This window comes from Chelonia mydas, chromosome 7, assembly GCF_015237465.2.
Source record: "Chelonia mydas isolate rCheMyd1 chromosome 7, rCheMyd1.pri.v2, whole genome shotgun sequence".
Taxonomy (NCBI): domain Eukaryota; kingdom Metazoa; phylum Chordata; order Testudines; family Cheloniidae; genus Chelonia; species Chelonia mydas.
The window spans coordinates 79,428,082-79,452,910 of record NC_057853.1 but is presented as its reverse complement, the minus strand read 5'-3'; the positions used below and the strand labels follow the sequence as shown (position 1 = coordinate 79,452,910).

Below are 24,829 nucleotides of genomic sequence, written 5' to 3'. Positions count from 1 at the left end.
CTCTGACTTCCCTGTGTGCTATCCCCCTGTTCATCCTCCACCTCCTCCTGATTTGGTGGTCTATAGTAGACCCCTACTATGATATCATCTTTGTCCCCTTCCTGTACCACACACCTCCTACTTTCACCCATAGACTGTCATCTGGTTTGCCTTTTTTTTCTGGACCTCAGAACAAGTGTATATATTCTTGATGTACAATGCAACATCAACTCCCTTTCCCCACTTCCTGTTCTTCCTGAACTAAACAAGCTATTCCTTCTATACCAATATTCCAACCAGGAGACTTATCTCACCAAGTCTCAGTGATGCCATTTAAGTAATAATTTAGGTTGTATACTAATACTTCCAGTTCTTGCTTTTATACCTCATACTCCTTGGATATATGTATAGACATCTAAAAGGTTGAACAGATTCTCCTCACTCTTAACATGTCACTGACTCCCCAGGTTTTCCCTCCTGGAAGTCCAGGTTCCACTAAAACATAATGGTCTTCCACCCCTCCTGGGCTTCTCTTCAGTTCCCTGTTCTCTTTGTGAAACACCAGCCCCAGGTCTGCCTCCCTTGACCTTGGCTCCTTGTTCCAGGGAACTAGCTTTGATTTCCAGCTTAACTGCTCTACTCCACCACCAGCCCCAAATTGCTGGGATGCCTCCCTTTTTAAGTCTTATAACCAGCAGAGGTGTGGTAGGGCAGGGCTAATTAAACCAGGAGCAGGCTGACCAATTACACCAGGATTGGTACACAGTGGATGCTGCTGTTTTGGAGGGGGTTATGACTGGCATTAGGTTAGATGATAGTTTTGGTTCTCTAGATGATATAGTAGTTTGTACACATTTGATTTGATAGATGCATGTGTCAATTTAAAATAACAGTTGTTTAAGAAGAAAACTAGAAAAACAAAAATTCCACCATTTGCAAACATAAAAGATGTGTTTGATAGTGGGATTTTAAGTCTGGATCTTCAAATTCTCTGCACAGATCTTTCCCACTTAAACTAAAGGTGTCTCATCCTCTGTGGACCAGCTCCTAGAGGAGAATGTGACCCACACTTTACCCATGGATTATACAATAACTTTCTATAGAGCAGAAAAATGTTGGCCTTCCAGATTCCTGGGTTCTGTTCCTGCTATTTGGAGGGGAGTGTGGTCTAATGGCAAAAGCAGTGGTTACAATAAATAGATCTGGCACATTCTGTCTGAGAGGCAGTGTTACCTGAGTGTATGAAAATTCAGTCTGTCATAATTAAGATGTGGGTTCGATTTCTAGATCTGTTAGAATCTTTCCATTAATTTATGGGTGATATGATACTTTCTTCCCCCCGATGATCAGGGTATGAGCCATTGATCAGCAGTAAGGATTTCAAAGTACACAAATGTGAACAGCAGTGAGTAGAAGAGATGAACTTAGAACTCATGGCCTTCTGGCTTCCAGTGCTCTTTCCCTTAGATTACAGTGGTGTTCTGTGAGGGATCCTCTCTCTCATACGTATATAAAATATCTCCATGGAACATCTCTTCCACAGCACTGCAAAGCCAGGTAAGTGTCACCCATCATACAGAACACCCGTGCATGATCTGGGTTAGCTGAGAGAACGGTCTGTGGTCCTCTTTGTAAGGCATTAATAACATGCCAGTTCAACTGACAACATTTTCAATATGCCAAATAATTGATGCGGTTAAATTATGTTGCTTAACATTTGTAGCTTTGGAATGTACCCTAAGAGAATTTGCGGATTTATTTTGCAGGTGAAGCTTTAAGAGTATCAGCAAAGGAATTTACCAGTGATCCCTGTTATCTGCCTAAAAGGAAATCTGTTGTTCAAGCAGCACGCTTCCTTCTGGCTGCTGTCACTAGACTTCTGATTCTGGCAGACATGATTGATGTGGCATACCTATTGCAACATTTAACAGTGGTAAGTAGAATCTGCACTAATTCAGTATGAGTGGTCAGAGAAGTGACTGCAAATGGCACCTTCTGATGCAACACACTTTTTTCATGTGTGTATTAGGTCAATTATGTTTAATTTCTTCACAAAAAAGTTTGTAATCACTTTTTACTCCTCCTACCATTGAGAGCCAATACAATGGCTGGTGTGGAAGAGTGATCTGGCTTCTCCTCTTAATCATACATCACCAACAGAATTTGCAACCCAATTACAATGGAAAAGTCTCTTATTGGTGAAAGTACATGAGACCAAACACAATGCATATACTAGGTGAAGTTGGCAGTTAGGAAAAAAACATCCTGTAAACTGAACAAATCTGATATGGAGCCACTGAGAGGAAATAAATATAGACCCCCCTATGGTGACATTTTAAATTGAATTATTTTATATTCTCTAGTTGATTATGTGAAACATTATAAGTTACTATAAAACTGCCATTGCTTCCAGTATATTGATTACTGCTAAATAGGAAAAAATTCTTCTTCTAGAATATCTTGAGATTATTTCCCTGAATTTATTTGTTGAAATGTATTCAATTAATACATTACTGGTATTCTTTTTGAACTATAGGTTGGTGGTATACATTTGAAATCAGAGCTGTTTTGATAATTATGATGGTCAGACAGGAACAAAAATATGTAACTTATCTGGATGAGTCCAGGTGCAATTTAAACATGCATTTTTCAGGTAGCAAGGAATGAGGTTGGGCAAAGGTGCCCACTTATACACACATGCCCTATTCTGGGGTTGTTTGGCTGTGTCACAAGTTAGAGATGCCTCAGGGCTGCTCTAATGATCACCCAGCTTAAACAGCTCCCAAGGGACCATTCCAGCAGCCAGATATTACCAGAGTGCACTTGTGCTCTGACCATACCTCCTCTACTGCAGCCGTGCACTTTGCCAAGGCCAGAAGAGATTGGTAGTACAGAGCTGGCTTTATAGCATTCGTGGCTTCCTCTACAGGAGGGAATCCCCAGCTGGCTGGGTAAGCCACCTTTTCCCTTTTCTTTCACTGTTGGTACCAGGCCTTGCCTTCAGTTCTTGTAACTAGTCACACATGTGACTTTGAAATTCACTTTCCTTGATATTTGTGGCAGTAAAACTGAACACCTTGTTTGCTGAGTTAGCATGTGCCAATATGTTAGCTAACTCAAGCTGACTGGCAATCAAGTAACTCAAGATTAAAAAAAAAACAACACCTCTACAATTTAGACCATCCTTCAAGGCTGAACAGTGGAAAAAGTGCTTAATAACTTTCCTTTTTAAACAAGTGAATAAGGTTCTTCAGTAATACTCATCATCAGATGATGAGTTTTGGAGGGGGCCTCTTGTATCATCATTTTTTGCCCCCTGCATCAAGGTTAAAGAAACTTATTCTGTTTTCTTATGTTTAACATCTGCTTAAAGATGCTTAGTAATGTGCTATTATTGCCTCATTAGGCAAATAGTTCCACACTTTTGTTGATCTTAATGTCAAGATGCTGTCCTATTAGATAAGCTAGATTCATTCTTTCAATTAATTCCATTACTACCTGTTTTAATACTAGTATCTTGTGTAAAGAGCTTTTCTCCCAGTTTTTGCATTGTGACTTCCAATACTTAAACAGTTACCAATATCATGTTGCTTAAATATATTTTGTAGGCTAATTACATATAGTTCTTGCAGATTCTTTTCCTGGAGCTTTTTTGTTTTTTTCCTTCGCCCTGGCTTAATGCGTGTCTTTTGGTAGCTCATGTTTAGGACTCCGTGTCTATCATGGAGGTCGCAGAAGTCATGGGTTCAATGACTTTCCACGACCTCCGTGACTTCTGCAGCGGTGGGTGTGACTGACCTCAAGGCCACCCATACAGTGTCACACCTTACTCCACAGGTAGACCCATTGACTTCAGTGGGACTACATGTGGAGTAAGGTACTACTCAGTGGGAGCAAGAGAATCAGAATCTGGCCTCAAATGAGACCAGGAAGGAATGTCTCTCCAGACTATAGTATTTCATTGTGAAAGGCATCATGGAGATTTTAATGTTTCCTTTGAAGCATCCAGCATTGGCAGTTGTTGGAGACATTCTAGCTGGACCATTGGCTTGATCTGGTATAGGAAAGTCAATGATCCTACAGCATATAGTATATGTGTGTGAAGTTTGCCAGTTTAGAGTGTTGAAAGTGGTCTTAATAATACTATTTTTTAAAATTTTTCTTGTCTTGATACTTTTCATCAATAGTCTTTGTACCCAGGTGCCATCCCAGGTGCAGCCTTGTGGCCTAAGGTGGCACTGTTTCAGTTTCCCTTTGAGGTTCCAAAAATAACTTATACACACCTGAATCTTTATTTGGGGTCTTATGTATTTAATACCACCTGGCTCTCCAAAGATCCTCTTTTGGCCTCCCCCCCACTAATGTTAGGGTTTCTCAGCACTCCTTCTAGGACCTGTGCTTCAAATCCTGGTCTTCTTGGCCTGTAAAGTGTCCTGTCAGGTTTAGGGGTTTCAAAGCCCTCCTTGCTGAGTTCTTCCTCCTACACATCTCCTCCTTGACTGGGCTTGGAGTCTCCTTTTGAGTCCCCTACCTTGTTCCTAATAGTCTCTTGATCTTCTCCAGGTGGATCTAATAATCCCAAGCACTTGCCTGCACTATCTGGGAGAGAGGGGAGCCTTGCCCCACCCACTCAGCAAAGCTCCTGGGGCCTTTAAAGTATATGGTATGGTATGGCCATGTACATTCCCTCTCCGACACACTGATTGCTCCCCGGGACCACCTTCTTCTCATCCAATTATTGCCTTTGTTTGCCTCCCTGGACATGTGGAATGGGATAAATGGCCTCTCTGACGAACCCCTCTGGTCTTAGAGGGCCAGTATCCTGCTGCTCCCCTAAACTTTTATGTAAGAAAATGTTTTCATAATCTTAAAGGCACCCTTCCTGAACACTTTTAGTGCTCTTAAGACAAGTAATAACTAAAATCTGGTGGTATTCTTGGGTATAGATTTTTTTTTTTAAACAACTCTGAGTCACGATATGATTTTCACTGGGGAGAAAAAACTAACAATGATTGAAAAATCATAAAATGACTCAAAGAATTTTTTGGAAAAACTGAATCTGTACAAAAAAGTAAATTGTCATCTTTTCCCCTTATTTAAATGTAGTTTTCATGAAAGCTGCCAAATTGATAGAGGAATTCAGTTTTCAGCATTATTAACTCACAGAACAAAGTAATTGCAATCCAAATTCCCCACAATGCCTAACTAATATTCCTTGGCTTTGTCCTGGGAGATAGTATATTGTCTGTCTGCTGAGTCAGTCAACAAGGGTACCAGTTATAATGGTATCTTTTTGTATTGACACTTATTCATTAGGAAATGGGCTAAGACTACCAAGTAGTTTTAACACATGCCATTGATTAGCCATCAAGTGACAACAGCTTTTGGTTGTCACCAACCTGGAACAGGTTCATATACAATAATAATAATAATAAAATAACTTTAATGAATCCTGACTTTGAAAAAAACAAAGTATTTAATTATTATATGTTAGAACTGCTTTAGAAAATTCAAATTTTATTCAGTGTGGACCTGGTCCAGCAAAACACATTTAGTTTCCACAAGGTTTCTGCACCATGCAAAGCAAACTTTATCTTTGCTGCATCATCTTAAATATTCCAAGTGCATATCTCTTAGAAATACAATAATTTTTAAATATGCCTTGAGAAGTTTTTCTTTGAACCTGTTCTAAAACAGATAGCTCTAACACACTGTCCTATTTCTTCATGAGGATCGGAACTGTATAACTGTCATTAATCATTTGAGAGGAGATGAAAAAGTTCTTTGCCTTTCATTTCCATAGCTCTGAGCTTTTTAATTTTATGTAGAATAAAATCAAGGAGTTTGATCACTGAACCAAAATTAATTTTAAAGGTTATATCATTCAGTACAGAATGAACAAAATGAAAATGCTGACCCAGGAAAAGATTTGTTGTATGTATAAAAATGAAAGAAAATAGGCCAGCATCATCAAAGGGAGTTGGCATAGTATTTATCTGTTCCCAGTTACATATTTATTGTATTGTATGAATTATGTTGCATGGAATCCATATATTTTTATGGATTATTTGTAAAATGCCTACATTGAAGAGATGTTGAAAGTTAATCGTATCGCTCACTCAGTAGAACTCCACACTATTTGATGGAACATTTCAAAGCCAGTTTCTTTCTACTAAAAGTGGGATGCTGCAAGCAGTGTCTCTCCACTCATTGTACGACAGAAAAGCAATCTAGATTGTTAAACTTCAATTTTATTAGAAAATTATGGCACATAAAAGAGAAAAACAATAGCAATATGATTCATTGCCAGAGAAATCCTCTCATAGTCTCACATGTCATTCAAAGCTTAGCTGGAATAAGCAATACATATGTACTGCATAACAAGGTATTGAGTTTGCAGTATAGTATTATGAGTAAGCAGGCGACAAAAGAATAATCGATTTTAGTGAGATCAGCTTAATTGGAACTGCATATGTAAAATGAAAGGGAAGGAAATTTCATTTCTCTTCTCTGGTTGCATAGAAACTCCATCCAAGAAAGCTCTCAACACTACAACATCAGCACAAACGCTGTGGCTGATTGTGTTCTGATGGCATGATACTACTTTCAGCTGATTGTGGAAGCGGCAGCCTTATGACATTCAGTGATGCCACATACGCTGTCTAGACCAAATTCATTACCCAAAACAAAGTGATAGGAGAAAGGAAAGTACATCACATTTATGTCTCCATAAACAGCACAGTCCAGACTTGATTCTCTCCCCCCCCATCCCCTTGAGGCAGGGGAGAGAGCAGGTTGAGAGATGCTGACATATTCTCTGCCTCTAAGACCCTCCACTGTATTGACCTGTCCCTTGTATCTGAGTGTTAGATATGGCTGTGTCAAGAGCCACAATCTGTTCTTTTAGGGACTGATCCAACTCAACTTGAAGTCAAAGGAACGATTCAGTGAGATTTGAATTGGAGTCCTTGGTTTCTAGGAGAGTCACTGAAAATGTTGCTTACTCTACTAGTCTACAGATACCATGCAATAATCTTTATGGAAGCAGCTGGTTTAAAAATCAGGTACTATTTTCATTGACCAAATGAGCAAATAAAGTAGATATCAAATCTATAAATACAAACAAAAAATCAGAGCAAACATTTTGCAATTATCAAAATGCATGCTAGGTTTCATCACACTCTCTCTTTGTTTTTTGTAGTATCTCTGCATCCCTTCCCTTTCCCCTTGTCGTTGGTATCTGTTTATCTTGTAAGCTTTTGGAGGCTAGCACCATGAGCAGTGTAAACAATAAGGATACACATGCAAAAGAAATGGAGCATTCTTGAAGCTGGAGGGATTGTTTATATTGGTTTCACAGAAACTCCATCCATTAAAGTTACTCAGTATGATACTGAATGACTACAAAATCAGATATTGAAACACAAGAAAGATTACATCATTGGCTGAGCAGTGATGAGGGAAGGACTGTATTATTTACTAACTTTAGAGAACTGTTTCTCTAAAGTAAACCTGCTATGGGTGTCTCACACAGAACAAATGAAGCATGAATAAGCTTTACCAGTGAAGCAATTGGTGATATTTTTTCACTTTAGTTTCTTCATTTATTTAATTGATCAACAATAGTAAGGGAATCCATGTTTACCAAAATGTCTCTTTTCTGACCTACCACCCAAACATTATTTCCCTTATTTCAGCATTCAAAATCTCCTACCCTTCTGTATAACTTCTTCATTATTGTGAACAATATGGTCAGACTAAAGTCTATCCCATGCATCTAGTCCTTTGATTCAACAGTCCATTTTCAGCCTCATTCACTTTAGAAGTGATGCTCAATATGTTTAATTAAGTGAATGAATAGACTGGTGGAATGACTTTGAACTTATTGATCAGAGGAGAAAAGCAAGAAGGTAAGAAAACTTTTATTCAAAGAGCCCACCAGCATGTCTTTCCTCTAATATATTTCAGATCCTGCTGATCCAGCATATTTTCTTTCTTCTCCTTGACCTGTTTGTTTGTAGATTTACTATTTAAATTTACATATCTTTCACACATTCTTCAGTAGACTCAGTAATATCTATAAAGCACTGACTTAGAGTGATTTAAAACTATACGAGAAAAAGGAAGAAAAGTGGTAGGAAATGAGAAGCTACATGCGAAGCCAGGCTTCTTTGGGAAGATCATTATCTGCTCCTCCTCCTCACTGCAAAGCCTCCTTAAAAGTGTTCTGAGCAGTGTAAAAATGATTTGCTTACCCAAGGGAGAATATTTGAGTAACCTCAGTTGACTTGTGCTTCATGCTTTTTGGTATTAATTTTTTTTTATTTGCGCCACTCCTAATTGGAGTAGAATGTGATGGTATGCTTCAACAGGCACTTAGTCATCCCATTCTATTCTGGTGTATTGTCCTAGTGATGTGTGCTTACAGTTTTGATGCCCTGATATGATGCAATGTAACATAAAAAATTAAATGTGAATGTAGGTAAGCATAGTCTTGATCCAAATCACATCAAACACTATTGTAGACTTTCCACTGAGTTCCACAAGTTTTGGGTCAAGCCCATAATGAGGGATGGCTCTCAAAAAATTGTGGGTAATTTTAAAGAGATGCACAGGAGTATCTGAGAGAGGCTTTAGTTCCTTGGTTGCTTTACTGTAGTCGATCTGGATTTGCAGATCTTTATTTACAGATCAGCCAACCGAAAAAATTCTTGCTACTACTTCTGAAGTTTGTGCATGCCACAGAGGGGACAGATATGGGTTATTTGTATTTCTAGCATCAGTATTTATAGGTCTATGTATTTTTCCACTCTACAATTTGTGGCAGAATTACTGCAACATAAATGACACACGTAATGCACATACTAAACAACTACTTAGGAATAGGGCTTTGTGAAACGACCATCTTTTATTGCAGCAGAATAATGGATACACTACTACTTCTTCAGTGTCACCTAGAGACAATGAGAGATGCCCCAACCCCCAGCAAGGTGACTTTACAAACCATGGGGATTCCCGAGGAAGTGTGAAATGATTTAATGATTCTTTTATTCTAATAAGCTATTGCTAGGGAATAAGTTTCCCTTAGTACCACAATAGGGATTATGAAGTATCTCTGTCCCAGCCCATAATATGAGAGGTTTCAGAGTAACAGCCGTGTTAGTCTGTATTCGCAAAAAGAAAAGGAGTACTTGTGGCACCTTAGAGACTAACCAATTTATTTGAGCATAAGCTTTCGTAAGCTACAGCTCACTTCATCGGATGCATACTGTGGAAAGTGTAGAAGATCTTTTTATATACACACAAAGCATGAAAAAATACCTCCTCCCACCCCACTCTCCTGCTGGTAATAGCTTATCTAAAGTGACCACTCTCCTTACAATGTGTATGATAATCAAGTTGGGCCATTTCCAGCACAAATCCAGGTTTTCACACCCCCCCCCCCACACAAACTCACTCTCCTGCTGGTAATAGCTTATCTAAAGTGACCACTCTCCTTACAGTGTGTATGATAATCAAGGTGGGCCATTTCCAGCACAAATCCAGGTTTTCTCACCCCCCCACCCCCCCACAAACCCACTCTCCTGCTGGTAAAAGCTTATCTAAAGTGACCACTCTCCTTACAATGTGTATGATAATCAAGGTGGGCCATTTCCAGCACAAATCCAGGGTTTAACAAGAACGTCTGGGGGAGGGTAGGAAAAAACAAGGGGAAATAGGTTACCTTGCATAATGACTTAGCTACTCCCAGTCTCTATTCAAGCCTAAGTTAATTGTATCCAATTTGCAAATGAATTCCAATTCAACAGTTTCTCGCTGGAGTCTGGATTTGAAGTTTTTTTGTTGTAACTGTGCCCACATATCTATTCGGGGACACCATCACAGGGCCTAATAACATCAGCCACACTATCAGAGGCTCGTTCACCTGCACATCCACCAATGTGATATATGCCATTATGTGCCAGCAATGCCCCTCTGCCATGTACATTGGTCAAACTGGACAGTCTCTACGTAAAAGAATAAATGGACACAAATCAGATATCAAGAATTATAACATTTATAAACCAGTCGGAGAACACTTCAATCTCTCTGGTCACGCGATTACAGACATGAAAGTTCCTATATTACAACAAAAAAACTTCAAATCTAGACTCCAGCGAGAAACTGTTGAATTGGAATTCATTTGCAAATTGGATACAATTAACTTAGGCTTGAATAGAGACTGGGAGTGGCTAAGTCATTATGCAAGGTAACCTATTTCCCCTTGTTTTTTCCTACCCCCCCCCCCCAGATGTTCTTGTTAAACCCTGGATTTGTGCTGGAAATGGCCCACGTTGATTATCATACACATTGTAAGGAGAGTGGTCACTTTAGATAAGCTATTACCAGCAGGAGAGTGGGTTTGTGTGTGTGTGTCGGGGGGGGGGGGGGGGTGAGAAAACCTGGATTTGTGCTGGAAATGGCCCAACTTGATTATCATATGCATTGTAAGGAGAGTGATCACTTTAGATAAGCTATTACCAGCAGGAGAGTGGGGTGGGGGGAGGTATTTTTTCATGCTTTGTGTGTATATAAAAAGATCTACACTTTCCACAGTATGCATCCGATGAAGTGAGCTGTAGCTCACAAAAGCTTATGCTCAAATAAATTGGTTAGTCTCTAAGGTACATAATATGAGAGTCACTAAAGAAGGAGCATCTTACTACTTCTGTTTCCCAGTGTTCCATTCCCAGCTCTGATGCTGCAGAGCCTTTACCGCATGTCCCCCTTCTGAGCTCTGACACCTCAGAGCCTTTATCCCATGTCCCCAGTTCCCCATTCCCACCTCCCATTCCCCCTCCTTAGCAGGCCCAAATATATCTTCAGTACACACCCCTAGTTGCACCCCTTACAACTTATGGTCATGTTCTGTTTGGTAGGGTTGTGAGTTGGGGTCTTCATCCCACCTTTTTTGTATCCCATGGGAGGGGCAAGGAGTGAGGTTGTACTCCAGTCAGGGGCAGGTATTTCTCTGGTCTTTTAGTGTTTTACCTCCCCTCCCCCTCGCAATCCTCTCTCGCCCCTCCCAACTGGTTGCTTGACCTTGCCTTGAGATAAGGAGTTGAGGCTGTCTTCAAGTGTGTGCTTATACATTCCCACCATGCCCAGTTACACTTTAGCTGTATCCCTTATTTTTTCCCATTGTACTAAAAGCCCAGTCTGGTTGTGGGAAATGCAACACACAGTCTCTTTGTTTATTGTTTTTTACATATATTAGTATAAGATATAAGAGTATTAAAATGTCAAACCCAAAATTCTATCTCAGGCTGGCAAACAAGCCTATATACTAATAAAAACCTTTATGAGAAGTGGAGGAGGCAGCATAATAGGCTGCACTCAAGAAGACCCTGCTGGGAGGGTGCACCCCATTAACTCCTTATGGGGAAGGAGAAGGGGAGGCCTGGGCCAAGGAGCCCAGTGGAAGGGAGGGCACTGGTTTCATTCGTGTGTGTGTGTGTGTGTGTGTGTGTGTGTGTGTGTGTGTGTGTGTGAGAGAGAGAGAGAGAGAGAGAAAATGAACCACATCCATCTCAGATTCATATGTGTGAAGTTCTATGCAAGCTGTTTACACAGCCCAGATATGAAAAAAGGGGTGAAGGAACTGGTCTTATTCTAAATAGGAAAGAAGAGATTTTGGAAGTGACTTAACAGAACTTTAAATGAAAGATTTATAAAACTGATGGAAGTATATTTGTCTTAACGGTAAAGGATTAAAAAATGAGAATTTCTGAACTAAAAAAAGATAATGAGGAGCTTAGAGAGAACTACTTGATGCAAAGGGTAATAGGTATATGGAATAAGTTGCTGCTTAATATATTAGAAGTGAAGAGTATAATTGAGTTGGAGAAACTAGTGTTATTTCTAAAGATGGAGGGGATAGAAAGGTACTTGAGAAACCTGAAGATGGGATTAAGGTAAATAAAAATGGGCAGGTATTTTCACCAAATTATTATTTATTTATTATTGTTGAAGTGCCTAGCAGCCCCAGTCAGGTATTGGGACTCCATTGTGTCAAACTGCACAAACACAGCACAAAACGTGTTCCTAAATGCCTTGTTGTTAAATGGTCATTACTGTGTTTCTACAACCTTTTAATTCACCGCTACAGCAACATTCAAACTGAAGTAAATCTAAAGCATCATATTCAGGGGGTAAATGACAATAACATGAAAGTCATTCTCTGTGGAATATCTTCTGAATTCTAATCTTAGGGGGCAAATTTTAGTTTGGTAAAATGGCCTTGGAAATTCATTTTGTTCTAGTAGATTATTAGTTGCTAGTATAACAATGAAGTCAGTATTATTTCATCTGCTCAACAGTTATTTGTAACTCAGGCATGCACAGATCATTCTGATCCAGACAAATTTCATTTAATAACTCACCTTTGCTTTGGGAAGCAGAAATGAATAAATGCTCACAAAACATATTACGTACTCTTTATAATCAAATGCATGTCTTCAATCCATTGAGCGCAAGATCATCTGATGTTTCCTGGATTGAGGGTACTGTGTGACCTATTCTCCATAAAAATCTATAGAGGCAGGCCCAAGTCCATTCCATTACAGCAAAATATCATGAGAGCAATAGTTTTTTCATAAGTGTGTATTCAGTAATTGGAATTTGAGAGTGCTTTTTAATGGTTCTCCCAAACCTGTCCCATAGTGATTTAAAATAGTACATTTAGTATAATTTAGTCTTTTAAAGCAGCAGTGCATATTAAAACATTAAGGCACTTTTGAATGAATTGCCTTCTTTTTTCAAAATGGAGATTAAATTTGCTTCTTTTCCTTAATTCAACTCATATTCAGCCATATATTTTTAAAAAGTATTTAACAAGGTAAAATAAAATAGATCAGTGCTGTATTTTCTGCCTTGCATAATGAAGGGTGATAATATTGATATTCAGAACAGCAACGGCTCTCAGGTTTTTTCCCTTCCTTAGACAAACTGGAAAAGAACCATTACTCCATATTCTGCAGTGGCAGACTATTTGTTCTACTTCTGTTGTAGAGTTGGCCCTGAATCTGAATGAGGAATGTAAAATTACAACAGATTAAGGGCCTCTTATAACCTAATTGAAAGTGTCACTGTTATGACTCAGCTTGATTTTCAGACATATGCCAGAAAAACTCTGACTAGTCAAATATCATTCACAAATTGAAATAGAAATGCTTGCTGTCATCTGGGGAAGTCTGCACTTCCACTTCTACCTGTATGGACATCAGCATACTGTTACCAATTATAAGACTTTGCAATACATGTTAAATGATGCCTTCTTCCATCTACCTAGTCCAGTTTGTGTTGAAGATGTTGAAACTATGAATTTGACACTGCATTGATATGTAGTCCTGGAAAACTTAATACTGCTGATTACTTCTCCAGACATCTTCCTTTTAATAGAGAGCAGGTTTAAAAAAAACAAAAGGAAGTATTTCTTCACACAACACACAGTCAACCTGTGGAACTCTTTGCCAGAGGATGTTGTGAAGACCAAGACTATAACAGGGTTAAAAAAAAGTACTAGATAAATTCATGGAGGATAGCTCCATCAATGACTATTAGCCAGGTTGGGGAGGGATGGTGTTCTTAGCCTCGGTTTGCCAGAAGCTGGGAATGGGCAACAGGGGATGGATCACTTGATTATCTATTCTGTTCATTCCCTCTGGAGCACCTGGCATAGGCCAGTATCGGAAGACATGATACTGGGCTAGATGGACCTTTGGTCTGACCCAGCATGGCTGTTGTTATGTTCATACAGTCTGCATGTGCTACCTATACAACAACTGAAGGTGCTGAAGCAAATGTGCATTTCATTCTCTCTTGGGACATTGGGATTTATAAAGACAAATCAGCTACTTCAGTAAAAATTGTGATTCCCAGCCAAAGCTATCATAATAGTCTGGAATACTGCATCAAATCATGTCTGTTCTAGATGCAGCATTGGAAAACACTGTGCCCCCTTTGTTTAAACTGTCTGATCTACCTTTGTTAGAAGTCTTCTTGGATTTTGGTGACCTCCTGCTGCTGCTGATTCTGATTTCTCATACTGTGATTGCCATCTTTGCCAAGGGAGACCTGCTAAATCTGGACAGAGAATTGTGTATGATATTCATAAAACTCCATTCTTCAGCAATATGGACCGTGCCAAGGTTCATGCCAGAATACCTCAGGTTCACATTAGAGATGGGCATTAACCAAAACTTGAGATTTGAATAACCTTGAACTTCACCAGAGGTAAAATAGACTGTTTTATGAGGATTCTGGAAAACTTGCTATTGATGGTAGCTGGAACAAAACATTACATAAAAGAAGAATTAAACTGTTTCTTAAGAAACTACAGAGAAACTCCCCATTGTATGACTGATATTCTGCCAATGCCAATATTATGAATTAATTTTCTTGCAACAGCCAAACCAAGCTCCCATGATAGTCAACGAAACAGAGACTTTAACAGAAAATGCAGAGGCAAGCTGAAATACATAGAGACTTTTGACCGTCATTATTAAAGGCTGGGGATAAAGAACTTGAACCACAGAATAAATTCTCCATTCCCTAACTTTAAATCAAGTTTTCAGATAAATGGAACCATAATCACAGTCCAAGATCACTTAGAATATCTTCCATTTTCAGATAATGCCCACACTATGCTAGATTTCCAACGTCCTGTATATGAAGAGACAGTATTGACAACACCGTCCTACTAATTAGCTTACCACCTAGACCATCATCTGATCCAGAATCACATTTGATGTTCCAATTGCTTAATGTTATCCAAAATGGGATTCTGAAAATTGTCCCATTCATTCTAAGGCCCATGTTACAAGTTCATCCACCTTGTTTCCTACTTGGGAGACATTCAGTGTTCATTTGTTACTATCTTGACAATGGATGCTTGGTTCCTAGATGATGTGATATCCACTTTTTGTGTGTTATTACCAAAACAGCTCTTTCCTCTTACTCTGGCTCAAGTTTTATGAATGTTGATTTTGGTTTTTATTACAAAAGGAGTGTAGTACTGTTCATGGACCCAATCAGAAGGGAAGCCTATGTATTTTGAAAAGTGCTATACAGTTATTTATGGTAACCTGATAGACAGTAAAACCTGATAGGCAGTAAGACCCTCAATGTCATGATACCCTCCCAATCCAGCTTGCTTCATAAGAAGTGTCATCAAACCAGACAATGGTTCAGGAGTGTTACAGGTGCCACATGGACCCAGGGGAGTTTCTTCCTCAGCTCAGGGAAACAGAGAATGCTCAGCTGGATGCTATTGAACCTAACTCCTTTAAGACAGCTGCATCTTGTATGTAATCAGAGAGAAAAGAGACAGGGAAGTCTTTAGGTAAAGGAAACTATGAAGGTACTTCTCCTGAACTTCTAGGGACTGGGATGTGTCTATCTTGGTGAAGTAATGAGGAAAATGAGCATCTAAAAACTGTTTTATTTCTGGTTACCTCTGATGATTTAAATAGTTAACCGAAAGTGTGGGGAGTGGGGGCTGGACTCTTCTCCCCTCCCCCATCTCAGAACAATACATGTGAAAGTTTCTTGGAGGAAGAAAGACTGGGGCCAGACCATGATAGCTTGAGAGATGTAGGCAGATTGTATGTGCCTTGTAGATTTAAAAATGATTATGATAACCTTTGTCACAGCCAGTTCACTGCATCCTCCTGAGAACAGGACAAACTTATGTTCATTTGCTTATAGTTAGCTTATTTGTATATTTTTATTCTGAGGGAAAACACTGTTTTTTCATCCACTCTCCTCTTGAGAAAGATGTCTCTTCCACTTTCGTGGAATATCGCTGCCAACTTTATAGCCTCTTGGGGCTATTTCTTGGATATTTAGCCTCCTGAGGAGAGCTATCAGTTATACATGTGGTTTTTCCCCCACTAGCAGTGATTCACTGATCCCTGCAGTCTCATTACCAGACACAGGAGGCTCCTAATATGATGATCTGGAGTGAGAGGTTTTTGGCTTTTAGCATTATTAATCTGTGGGGCCACTGCAGGATGTAAGATATAGTGCACGGGCTTGCAGGGATAGTGGTATGACAGGAGACCTCCCCATTTAGGGTGACCAGATATCCTGATTCTATAGGAACAGTTCAGATATTCAGGGTTTTTGTATTATATAGGCGCCTATTGTCCCACACTCTGTTGTTGCATGAAATGATTTGTTGCTTTGCTTGTATTTTTGTGGTCTAGTGCCTTGACACCATTTTAGATAACTGTTTCTCTGCTCCATACGAAGACTACACCTTATGATCATTTCATTAGTGTATTCCAGACTCTTGAAAGACCCCTCCCCATACTATTCAGCTTTGCTACTGTCAGTGGAAGCTTTTGGGTAACGTCCATATGTGGAGCACTATGTTGTGGTTTGGTGTTCAGGTACCTGTTGAACTGGTGCAGCTGCAATACTCATGGCTTCTTACCTGCACATAGGAAAAATCATTGTAGATAGTGTTGTTCAGCCTGACCTCAGCTAAAGTTCTGCTCTAATGCTTATAGTGTGAATTAATGAATGCAAAGTGTTGCAAGTTCAAGGAATTCTAGGCCAGAGGTGAGGCACCCAATTGCAGTTTTTACAATGGATATGAGATAGAAAAGTGTGAAGGGAACAGGGTACATCTCACTCCCTGTCTTCTCTCAATCATATACAGATACCCTGAGGTACCTGTTGTGAGTGTTGTCACAGAGATCAAGCCAGTAGAGGGAACTTCTTCCTAAATGCTATTTAACAAAACAACAAAAAACAAACTCCTCTCGCCCCAAAAAAACCAACCTGCAAGTGGCAATTTCTTACTTTGAGCTATTTAAATACAGTGCTTCATTCTCCAGTGCTGCAGATTGTGTAGACGTTACAAGCACTGTATTCACTTACATACAAGAAATGAAACAAATAAAACTTGTAACATGCAATGAATCTTTAAGGCTGGTTGCTGCAGAATACAGAGCCGCTTTGGGTTTATTAGACGGGTGTACATTTGATCACTGATACTGCTACTCCTTTGATGCAAACTAGTAACTATTTATAGGCTCTCCTATGGTGTTCATCACCATAATAACGGAATGTTTCAGTATATTTACAGATGGTGAACTGCCAAAGAAAGAGGTGAAGTGACTTGCGGAAAATTACAAGAAGGCTGTGGCAGAGCCAGGAATCTAACACGTCTCGTAGTCTACAGTCCACTGCCTTAATGGCAAGACTGTCCGTCCTCAAATCTTGTGTACATCCTAGAGCATATTTCAGCTCCAGGGTTGTGAGGGGAATATTTTCCCCTATGTACAACATTAAATAACTGGTGCAGTGGGCTATGAAAGGTTTTCACTTTCCTCTGAGGTATCAGCCATTATTGGGACAGGATATGGGTCTTGATAGGCCACTTATCTACAACGTATGATTTACAAAATGGACCAATGAGCTTCCCTGATCTTGTAGGCTATGTAACCATTTTCTCCTCAAAACCCACCCCTACTGTGACAGAAAAATCTAAATACTTCCTGTGTAGGCTTGGTCAAGTCACTTCACCTCTCTGTCCCTCAGTTCTCCCTCCTGAAGAAAAGGGAATGACACTTTGTGCTTAGAAATCAATAAATGAAAAATGCTATGTGTAATTTCAGAATTTTAAATAATGAATAAAAGAAAATGTATACTAGAATGTGTCCCCTCCATCTTCTACACCCTTAGCCGAAAAGTTTGTCTAAAACTGTAAGCTGTTCATAGACAGACCATGTCTTTTTTTGTTTGTACAGTGGCTAGCACACAGGGTTCTGCTCCCAATTAGGGTCTGTGGCTGCTGCTTTACTACACACATTAATAAATTGTACAGGAAAACTTATTTTAAAGTTGGAAGTAATACAGTGTACACCAAATTGAGCAAGGAGACTTATTGTTTGTATAAAGTCCCCACACCCCCATGTTCTCCTCTTAGTCATACCAGGTATGTCTCTCTAGTATTTTCTAAGCTCTGGAGTCAGAGTCTGTGTCTTTAGTCTCTGTGACAGGTCATACACGTCTACTGTGATATACAATTGTTAATCATCTGCATAGGAAAGAAGTGGTCAGTATACTTACACAGTAAATCAAGAACTAGGTTCAATCCCAAACTCCTGTAGTTTTCCCATAGTATGCGACCTTATGCAAGTGGCTTAAACTTCAGTCCTGCAAACTGCGCCACGTGAGTGGATTCAGTCAGCACCATCTTACAAGATAATAAGAGGTGTTTTTTCATCCTTACCACACTACTATGTGTTAGAGATGAGTATTCTCCAAGAGTCTTCTGGGAGAGTGCTGAGGAAGAAACTGCTTATATTTGGTGGGTTGGGGGAATTCATGATCTATGAGGAAACACGTATGTGCTCTTTTTATTTAAAAAGGAGAAAAAAATTCCAACCCTGGATCTGAACACCACCCAGATTTTGGGGATAGTTTAGGTGAGGATCAGAACTTCAGGGCTAGGGACAATGTCTAATTGTGTCTTAAGAAATTCCAAACTATAAACTTCAAATCCAGGACTCTACATATTTCCCTATATCCAAGTGCTCAAAGCATAGACTTTTTAAGAGTTGTGGCAATGTATTCTTACATATCTGAGAGTATAACAGAGCCCGTAATGTTAGTATGTTTTTTAAAAAAACCTAACTAATGGAGCTATATAGACAATATTTATCTGAATGATGACATTTTTCTTGTACCATCACAGTTTCAAAGAACATATGAGTCTCTACGAAACGTGTCTAGTAAATCTGAACTACAGAAAACCTACCAGAAGCTTGGGAAAGATCTGGAAAATCTAGATTATTTGGCCTACAGACGTCAACAGGTAAGAATATGGAAACTTAGTGGTAGGGCACAGAATCTCTGGGTAGAATGGGTAGCAGATCACGTGCGCCATCATTCAGGGAGACAAACTGATATGTTCTCTGTTTTATATTAAATATGAGTGACCTTGTATTAGGTGGCTTTGGATTTCGATTTAGCAGGGGCATCAAGCATCCAAAGGGTGCAAGGTGCCACTATAACACAGTAAGTACTGCATATAGATTAATGGGTCATAAGGGTAGTTTGGTAAAGTCACTGTGACTACTCATGAAAACAAGGTTCTGACAGGGAAGTTACGGAAAACTCCACGGTTCCACGGAACACCTCTGCAGAGCCTTCTGCAGTTATTCCATCACAAAGTCATCTTATATACCACCTGCCATGCAAAAGAAACAATTGTTTGCTAAGACAGAACAATAATTTGTTATCATATGGAAAACATGAATGCTGTATACTGGATAATAAAGTTTGTGTTTGATAATAAAGTGATTTAAGTTCTGACCTGCACCCGTAGAAGTTAATGGTATCAAATCTTTATGTACATGACTGCTCCACATAAACAGTTAATGTATTTTAAATTCAAAATCCCAAATTAATTTAAAAAAATAATTTTCAAGATTAGATACCGTATGACGTAAATTGGATTACTCACATGCTTTATATCAATCATGTGCAAGTGATTGCAGGATCAAGGTCAAAGACAATTGTTAAAATGTTTTATAGAGCTATTTTCACCCTTTGCATGACTGATTTAGAAACTTTAGTTTTCATATTAGCTTCTGTAGTTTTGTTCATATTTTTGCAGCCTTTTAAAATCTTTATTTTTCTGAGCTTTGTATATTTGGTAATATATTGAAGGAGCGGGATCATGGTTTTATTTTAGCTCTGATCTTTTAATGTTACCACTAGGTGTCAGTGTTGTCAAATTTACTTCCTGACTTGTCTCAGGGAAAATCAGTTACAGCAGGCGTTTAAATAAGAAAATTGATTGATTAGATTGTTTGTTTAAAATTTAGGAAAAGGTTCAGAGGCTGATTGTTTCTGAAAACATGAATAACTTGTTCTTGTGTTAGGCAAGGCAAGGAACAAGTTGCCTGGGTGTGTTTCACTATGATGATAGATGGTGTTTTCCTGATTTGACAAAACAGAAATTTTCACAAAATTGTATTGATTTTGATAATTTTCCATGAAAGAGACATTTCAAAACAAACTGTGTGTTGGGAAAAATTTGCCTTTGGAATTCTGAAATTTTGTTTCAAATTTAAGTTTTTTCATTTTTATATTTGACATTTTATGACATGGCAGTAGTAGTATTGTCGAACTGTTCCATTTCACAACAAACAGAACACACTTGATTTAGAAAAGATGTTCATTCAGTACCTGCCACCTTTAATGACTTCAAAAATAAAAATAAATAGAAATATTTCAACTACTACTGACATGTCATAATGACATAAAATAGTAGTAGTGCATAAAATGCACAACTGACAAGTCATGAAATAATGTAAAAATATAAAAAGTGAGAACACAATCCACAACACAATTTTTCCAAAATATAATTTTGATTTTTTTTTCTAATTGAGAATGAAAACAAAACTTTAAAATGTCAGAATCTCACATGAGATGGAAACCCTGAGTTTTGACCAGCTCTAGTGAGATGGGACACAGATTTTGTGCCCTTTGATATAAAGCCACTCAATAGCTAGAAGGTGCTGTTTCTAGTAATGAATAATGTCTTTTTCTGCTTCTAATGGGTTTCTTATCTGATCTCATAATTTACGTTGAGCATAATAAATGTCATCTGTAAGGGCTCAGGGAGCATATCTGAGTGAGATGGTGCTAATTCTATAGTCACTCTTCAGAGTAGAACTGCACTTTATTTGCAATTATCTCTTTACTCTGAATTCTCACTCTTTGCCTTGCAAAGTTCCATTTAATGTCACATAATAAATCCCTCATTCCCTAGCAGACTCTTTAGTTACACATTTCATTTCTTCTTGGATTGGCATTTGGTTTCTCTGCTTCTCTCCTATTCACAGACCCTGGTTTACTCTTGCATTTCCTGGAACCTTGACACCCCCCCCCCCCCGTCTCTGGTCTCACTAGTCTGTATTTCCAAAACATTTTGAGACTATCTTGTTACGCTTGCCTCCCTGTCTGGGTCACAAGCATCTCCTCAATATCCTTTCCTGCTGTCTTTCATCTCTACATTAAATTGCCTTCTCCAAAACCACTTCTCTTATTAAAGATATTAGTCACAAAATGTGTTCCTCCTTTCAATCGAAGAAGACATTGCATAAAGGGTGAGGATGTACATTGCATCCCTTTACCCAGCACATCAAAGATTTTGTCCATATTTGTACATTTGAGTTCTGTTTTTTGCTTATGCTACTGCTGAACCTGTTTCTATCGGCCAATATAACATAATTCTTGGTAGGATTTACAGGAGAACCTGCAGGGTGAGAGCTGTCTAATCTCCTACCCACAGGATACACTTTGATTGCTTTTTGCCTGGAAAATAGAATAGTGTATATGGGAAGAGGCTGCCATTAGAAATCAGACCAAACCCCACAAGTTCAGACCTGATCAGAATCTGAACTTCTTCACATTTAAGTGATATTTGAATCTGGTTTTCCAGTTCAGGCCCACTTCTAATAGCTAACAGTTTATATATCACTCTCAGTGCTGTAAAACAACCAGTCCTGTTGGTAAGATACTGATTCACTGCCATCTACTGGGGGAACGAACCAGAAGTTCTCTACAATATGGAAATTAATCTGCATGAGGTACAACAACACAGAAGAACTTTCACAGTCAGAGTGATGAATCTTTCTTTTAAATTTGCTATTTTTTTTTGTCTGCTTCGATCCTTATTTCTTAGGAGTGAGAAAACTAGAGAAGACCTGAAATTGCAGTACAGAAATGGAAATAATGATTTTGAAGTTTTTATAGGACAGATACTAAAAAACAACTTGTTTTAAGAGCACATTTGTAATGTCATTATGACTTTTTTTTTTTTAAACTGCTGTTGACCAAACTACTAATGTTGTGGTCACAAGGGTAGATAAAGATCAGGCTGGTAAGGTCACTTAAGTGACATTTTCTTCAGAATCAGTCAGAATGTCTTCCACTTCAGGGTAGCCCTCTCTAAAGAGTCCTTGATTACCTCTGTCAGCAGTAGACCTGGGAATTCCTCTTTGGCTTTCAATAACTAAGACAGACAAAACTTTTGGCATGTGCTAGCTCAGCCTTTCCTCAGTGCTTTAGAATCTCCAATTTTGCAAACAGGGCTGAGCTTTGTCAAGGGAGCTGGTATGTGTGTCATTTTCTTCTCTGACACGATAGTGGCCAGATAATCTACCTTCTTTGATCATTTCAGTGAAGGAGGATGACGTTGCTTTTTGCAGCAGAGACATTTGGGTTTGAGATTGCAGGAAGGCAGTTCAGGTTCATTAGCTGCCTTCCTACAGTGTAGCCTGACGAGAAGGAATGATCTCCCAAATGCTGTGTTAAATGTGGAATAAGCGTGAATGTCTCAGGAAAATTTTTGTAAGCATTCACCCTTTCTCTTTTATGGGACCCTGTTCCTACCAATGGTGCACTGGCCAATAATAGTGCAAGATCATTTTGTCACATGCGAATACAAATGAATATTATGTATTAAATTCAGTGGTACCTATTATTTGTCAGATTGAAATATTATTGCTGCAGTTGATGTTCTTAAAATTAGTAATGCCTTTAGCATGCCTGTAGCACTGTTGGCTCAAATTCAAAGGAAGTTTTGTTTCTGCTCTTACATCTTCAGTAATATTGTAACATAACAGCTGACAACAGAATTTTAAAACATGTTTTAAAAAAAATAAAATAAAATCACACCACTCTGATATAGTTGTTAAGTTACTTGTTTGATTTTTCATTGTATGCCCTCAGGCTAATATGCCGGGAAAGAGCTTTTAATTTATATGTAGTGAAAGATTTAATTTATGATGAATTATTTAAATATGCAATTTTTATTCTTCATATCATGTGCTGACTATTCATATGCAAAGAAAGGTTTAAAAAAAGTTTCAGATAAAACTTGAAGCATTAATTATTACAGGAGATAATTTATAGCACACAGTAAATTACTTTGTGGGAAATAATACTTCCAGAAGATGGAGCAACGCTGGCAAATTGTTCTTCATTTTTGTCTTGGTTCCAGAGAAGTGCATGTTGTGCAGCACTATATATGGTTTTATGTGCAAACAGGTGAATTTACTTTTTAAAATACTTCATTTTAGACTGAAGGTATGATGCAAAACTCAAACAATAGGAACAGTTTACCTTAGTCTTGAGATCCAGTATTTATTTGTTTAAAGGGAATAAACAGACATTTTTCACTCTGCTTTTTCCAGATGCATTCAGGTGAGGGCCCGATATCAAAAGATTCTTTACCTAGAAGTGGGACCAAATTTTTAAAAGAACTCAGCCCCCAACTGCTTTATATATGGCTTTGGTGATAGTATTATTGTGCATTTCTGGGGTCAACACTCTAAAGAGGATATTGAAAAATTGGAGATGATTCAAAGCAGAGATACAAAAATAATTTGTCACCAGGAAAACAGGCATTACAATAAGATTTAAGGAGATCAATCTCTTCAGCTTCTTGAAAGAAGGTTAAGACTTAAAAGTATCTATAAAGGGAAGTACATACCTGATATCAGGGGACTCTTTAATCTAGCAGACAAAGGCATAACAAGATCAAATGGTTAGGAGTTGGAAGTCCAAAAAGTTCAAATTGGAAATTGTAGTAAGGGACTTTAAATCAAGACTGGATGTCTTTCTAAAAGTTATGTACTAATACAAACACAAGTTAATTGGTTAGATGCTGGAATCACTGTATGAAATTGTGTGGCCAATGTATTCAAGAACCTGAAATGGAGTCCCGCCACTGCATAATTGTGGTGACCCTAAACACACTCTTGGGGAGCAGACCTTCTATCTGGCACCTCCTACTGTGGCCTGGAAACTGCTGACCAGCTATCTAGTTCCTGGGGGTGCAATGTCAAGACTTCAGACACCCCTGTACTTAAACATACCCTCTCCCCAATCTCTGACAGGTGTGAAGCTTCTGGTTTACAGTTCAGCTCTCTCCAGGGGCATGCAGTATTTGTGAAGTATATAACACACAGACACTATGCACAAATCTAACACACTGTTGCTCTTTTAATCATAGAAAATATAAAACAGCAAACCCTATATGTGTTCACCTTCCCTTGGGAGTCCTGGGGAGGTGGGGGTGGGACATCTGAGTCTAGGCAGACAGGCAGGGTGTCCTTTATCTCACACAGGCAGTTACATGCTGGATGCCTTCTGTCATTGAGTCTCCCAGCTTCTGTGACCTCTCTCTCTCTCGCTCTCTGTCTCTCTTCTGATTCCCCTGTTCCTGTGTGTTGCTTTATTAAAACACCTCCTGATCACCTGGCTGTATTTGTTCTGTCCCTGGGAAATTTACACTGCTCTTACCTTCTCCCCTCCTTCCAGAGGCTAAGATGAAACTGTGTTTCCAAAGATGCAGTTGCTTTTTAGTATGCTATTGTGATCAAAGGACCATCGTTAATCTGAGGTACATTCACTTTGTCCTGTTCTAGGACATGACACAAGCCTGCTGACCCGTGATGGATACACAGACAAGCATTGCTGATACAGCAGTTTTTCATAGTAATATTTTACAGTAACTCCATTATATCAACCAATATTCATAAATTGTACAGACAGATTTCCAAATTGTCACACCTGGTACCTGACTTCCTTTTACTCCTTTGAAAATCCCAGTCTTTGTTTCTGTCTAATATTTCTGGCACATAGAACCTAGCTTATGTAAAAAAAAAAATAGCCTGAGTTATAAAAATTTTGTATTTCAATGGCTCTCACTTCTCATGATCCCTTCTTGGTATAGTATTAGCTCTCCATAGTTCATATATAATATTCCATCTGCAGTAAG

The 24,829-nt window shown here is 38.7% G+C and overlaps 1 protein-coding gene across 3 annotated transcripts in view; it reads left to right on the top strand.

Moving 5' to 3' along the window:
• The window catches only part of CTNNA3 (catenin alpha 3), an 891,674-nt gene that overhangs the window by 57,674 nt on the left and 809,171 nt on the right, over positions 1-24,829 (top strand). For all 3 annotated transcript variants that reach the window (XM_037904831.2, XM_037904833.2, XM_043550666.1), the window contains exons 4-5: positions 1,746-1,912; positions 18,728-18,847. In XM_037904831.2, the coding sequence (XP_037760759.1) occupies positions 1,746-1,912; positions 18,728-18,847 (287 nt within the window). The remainder of the gene's footprint in view (positions 1-1,745; positions 1,913-18,727; positions 18,848-24,829) is intronic.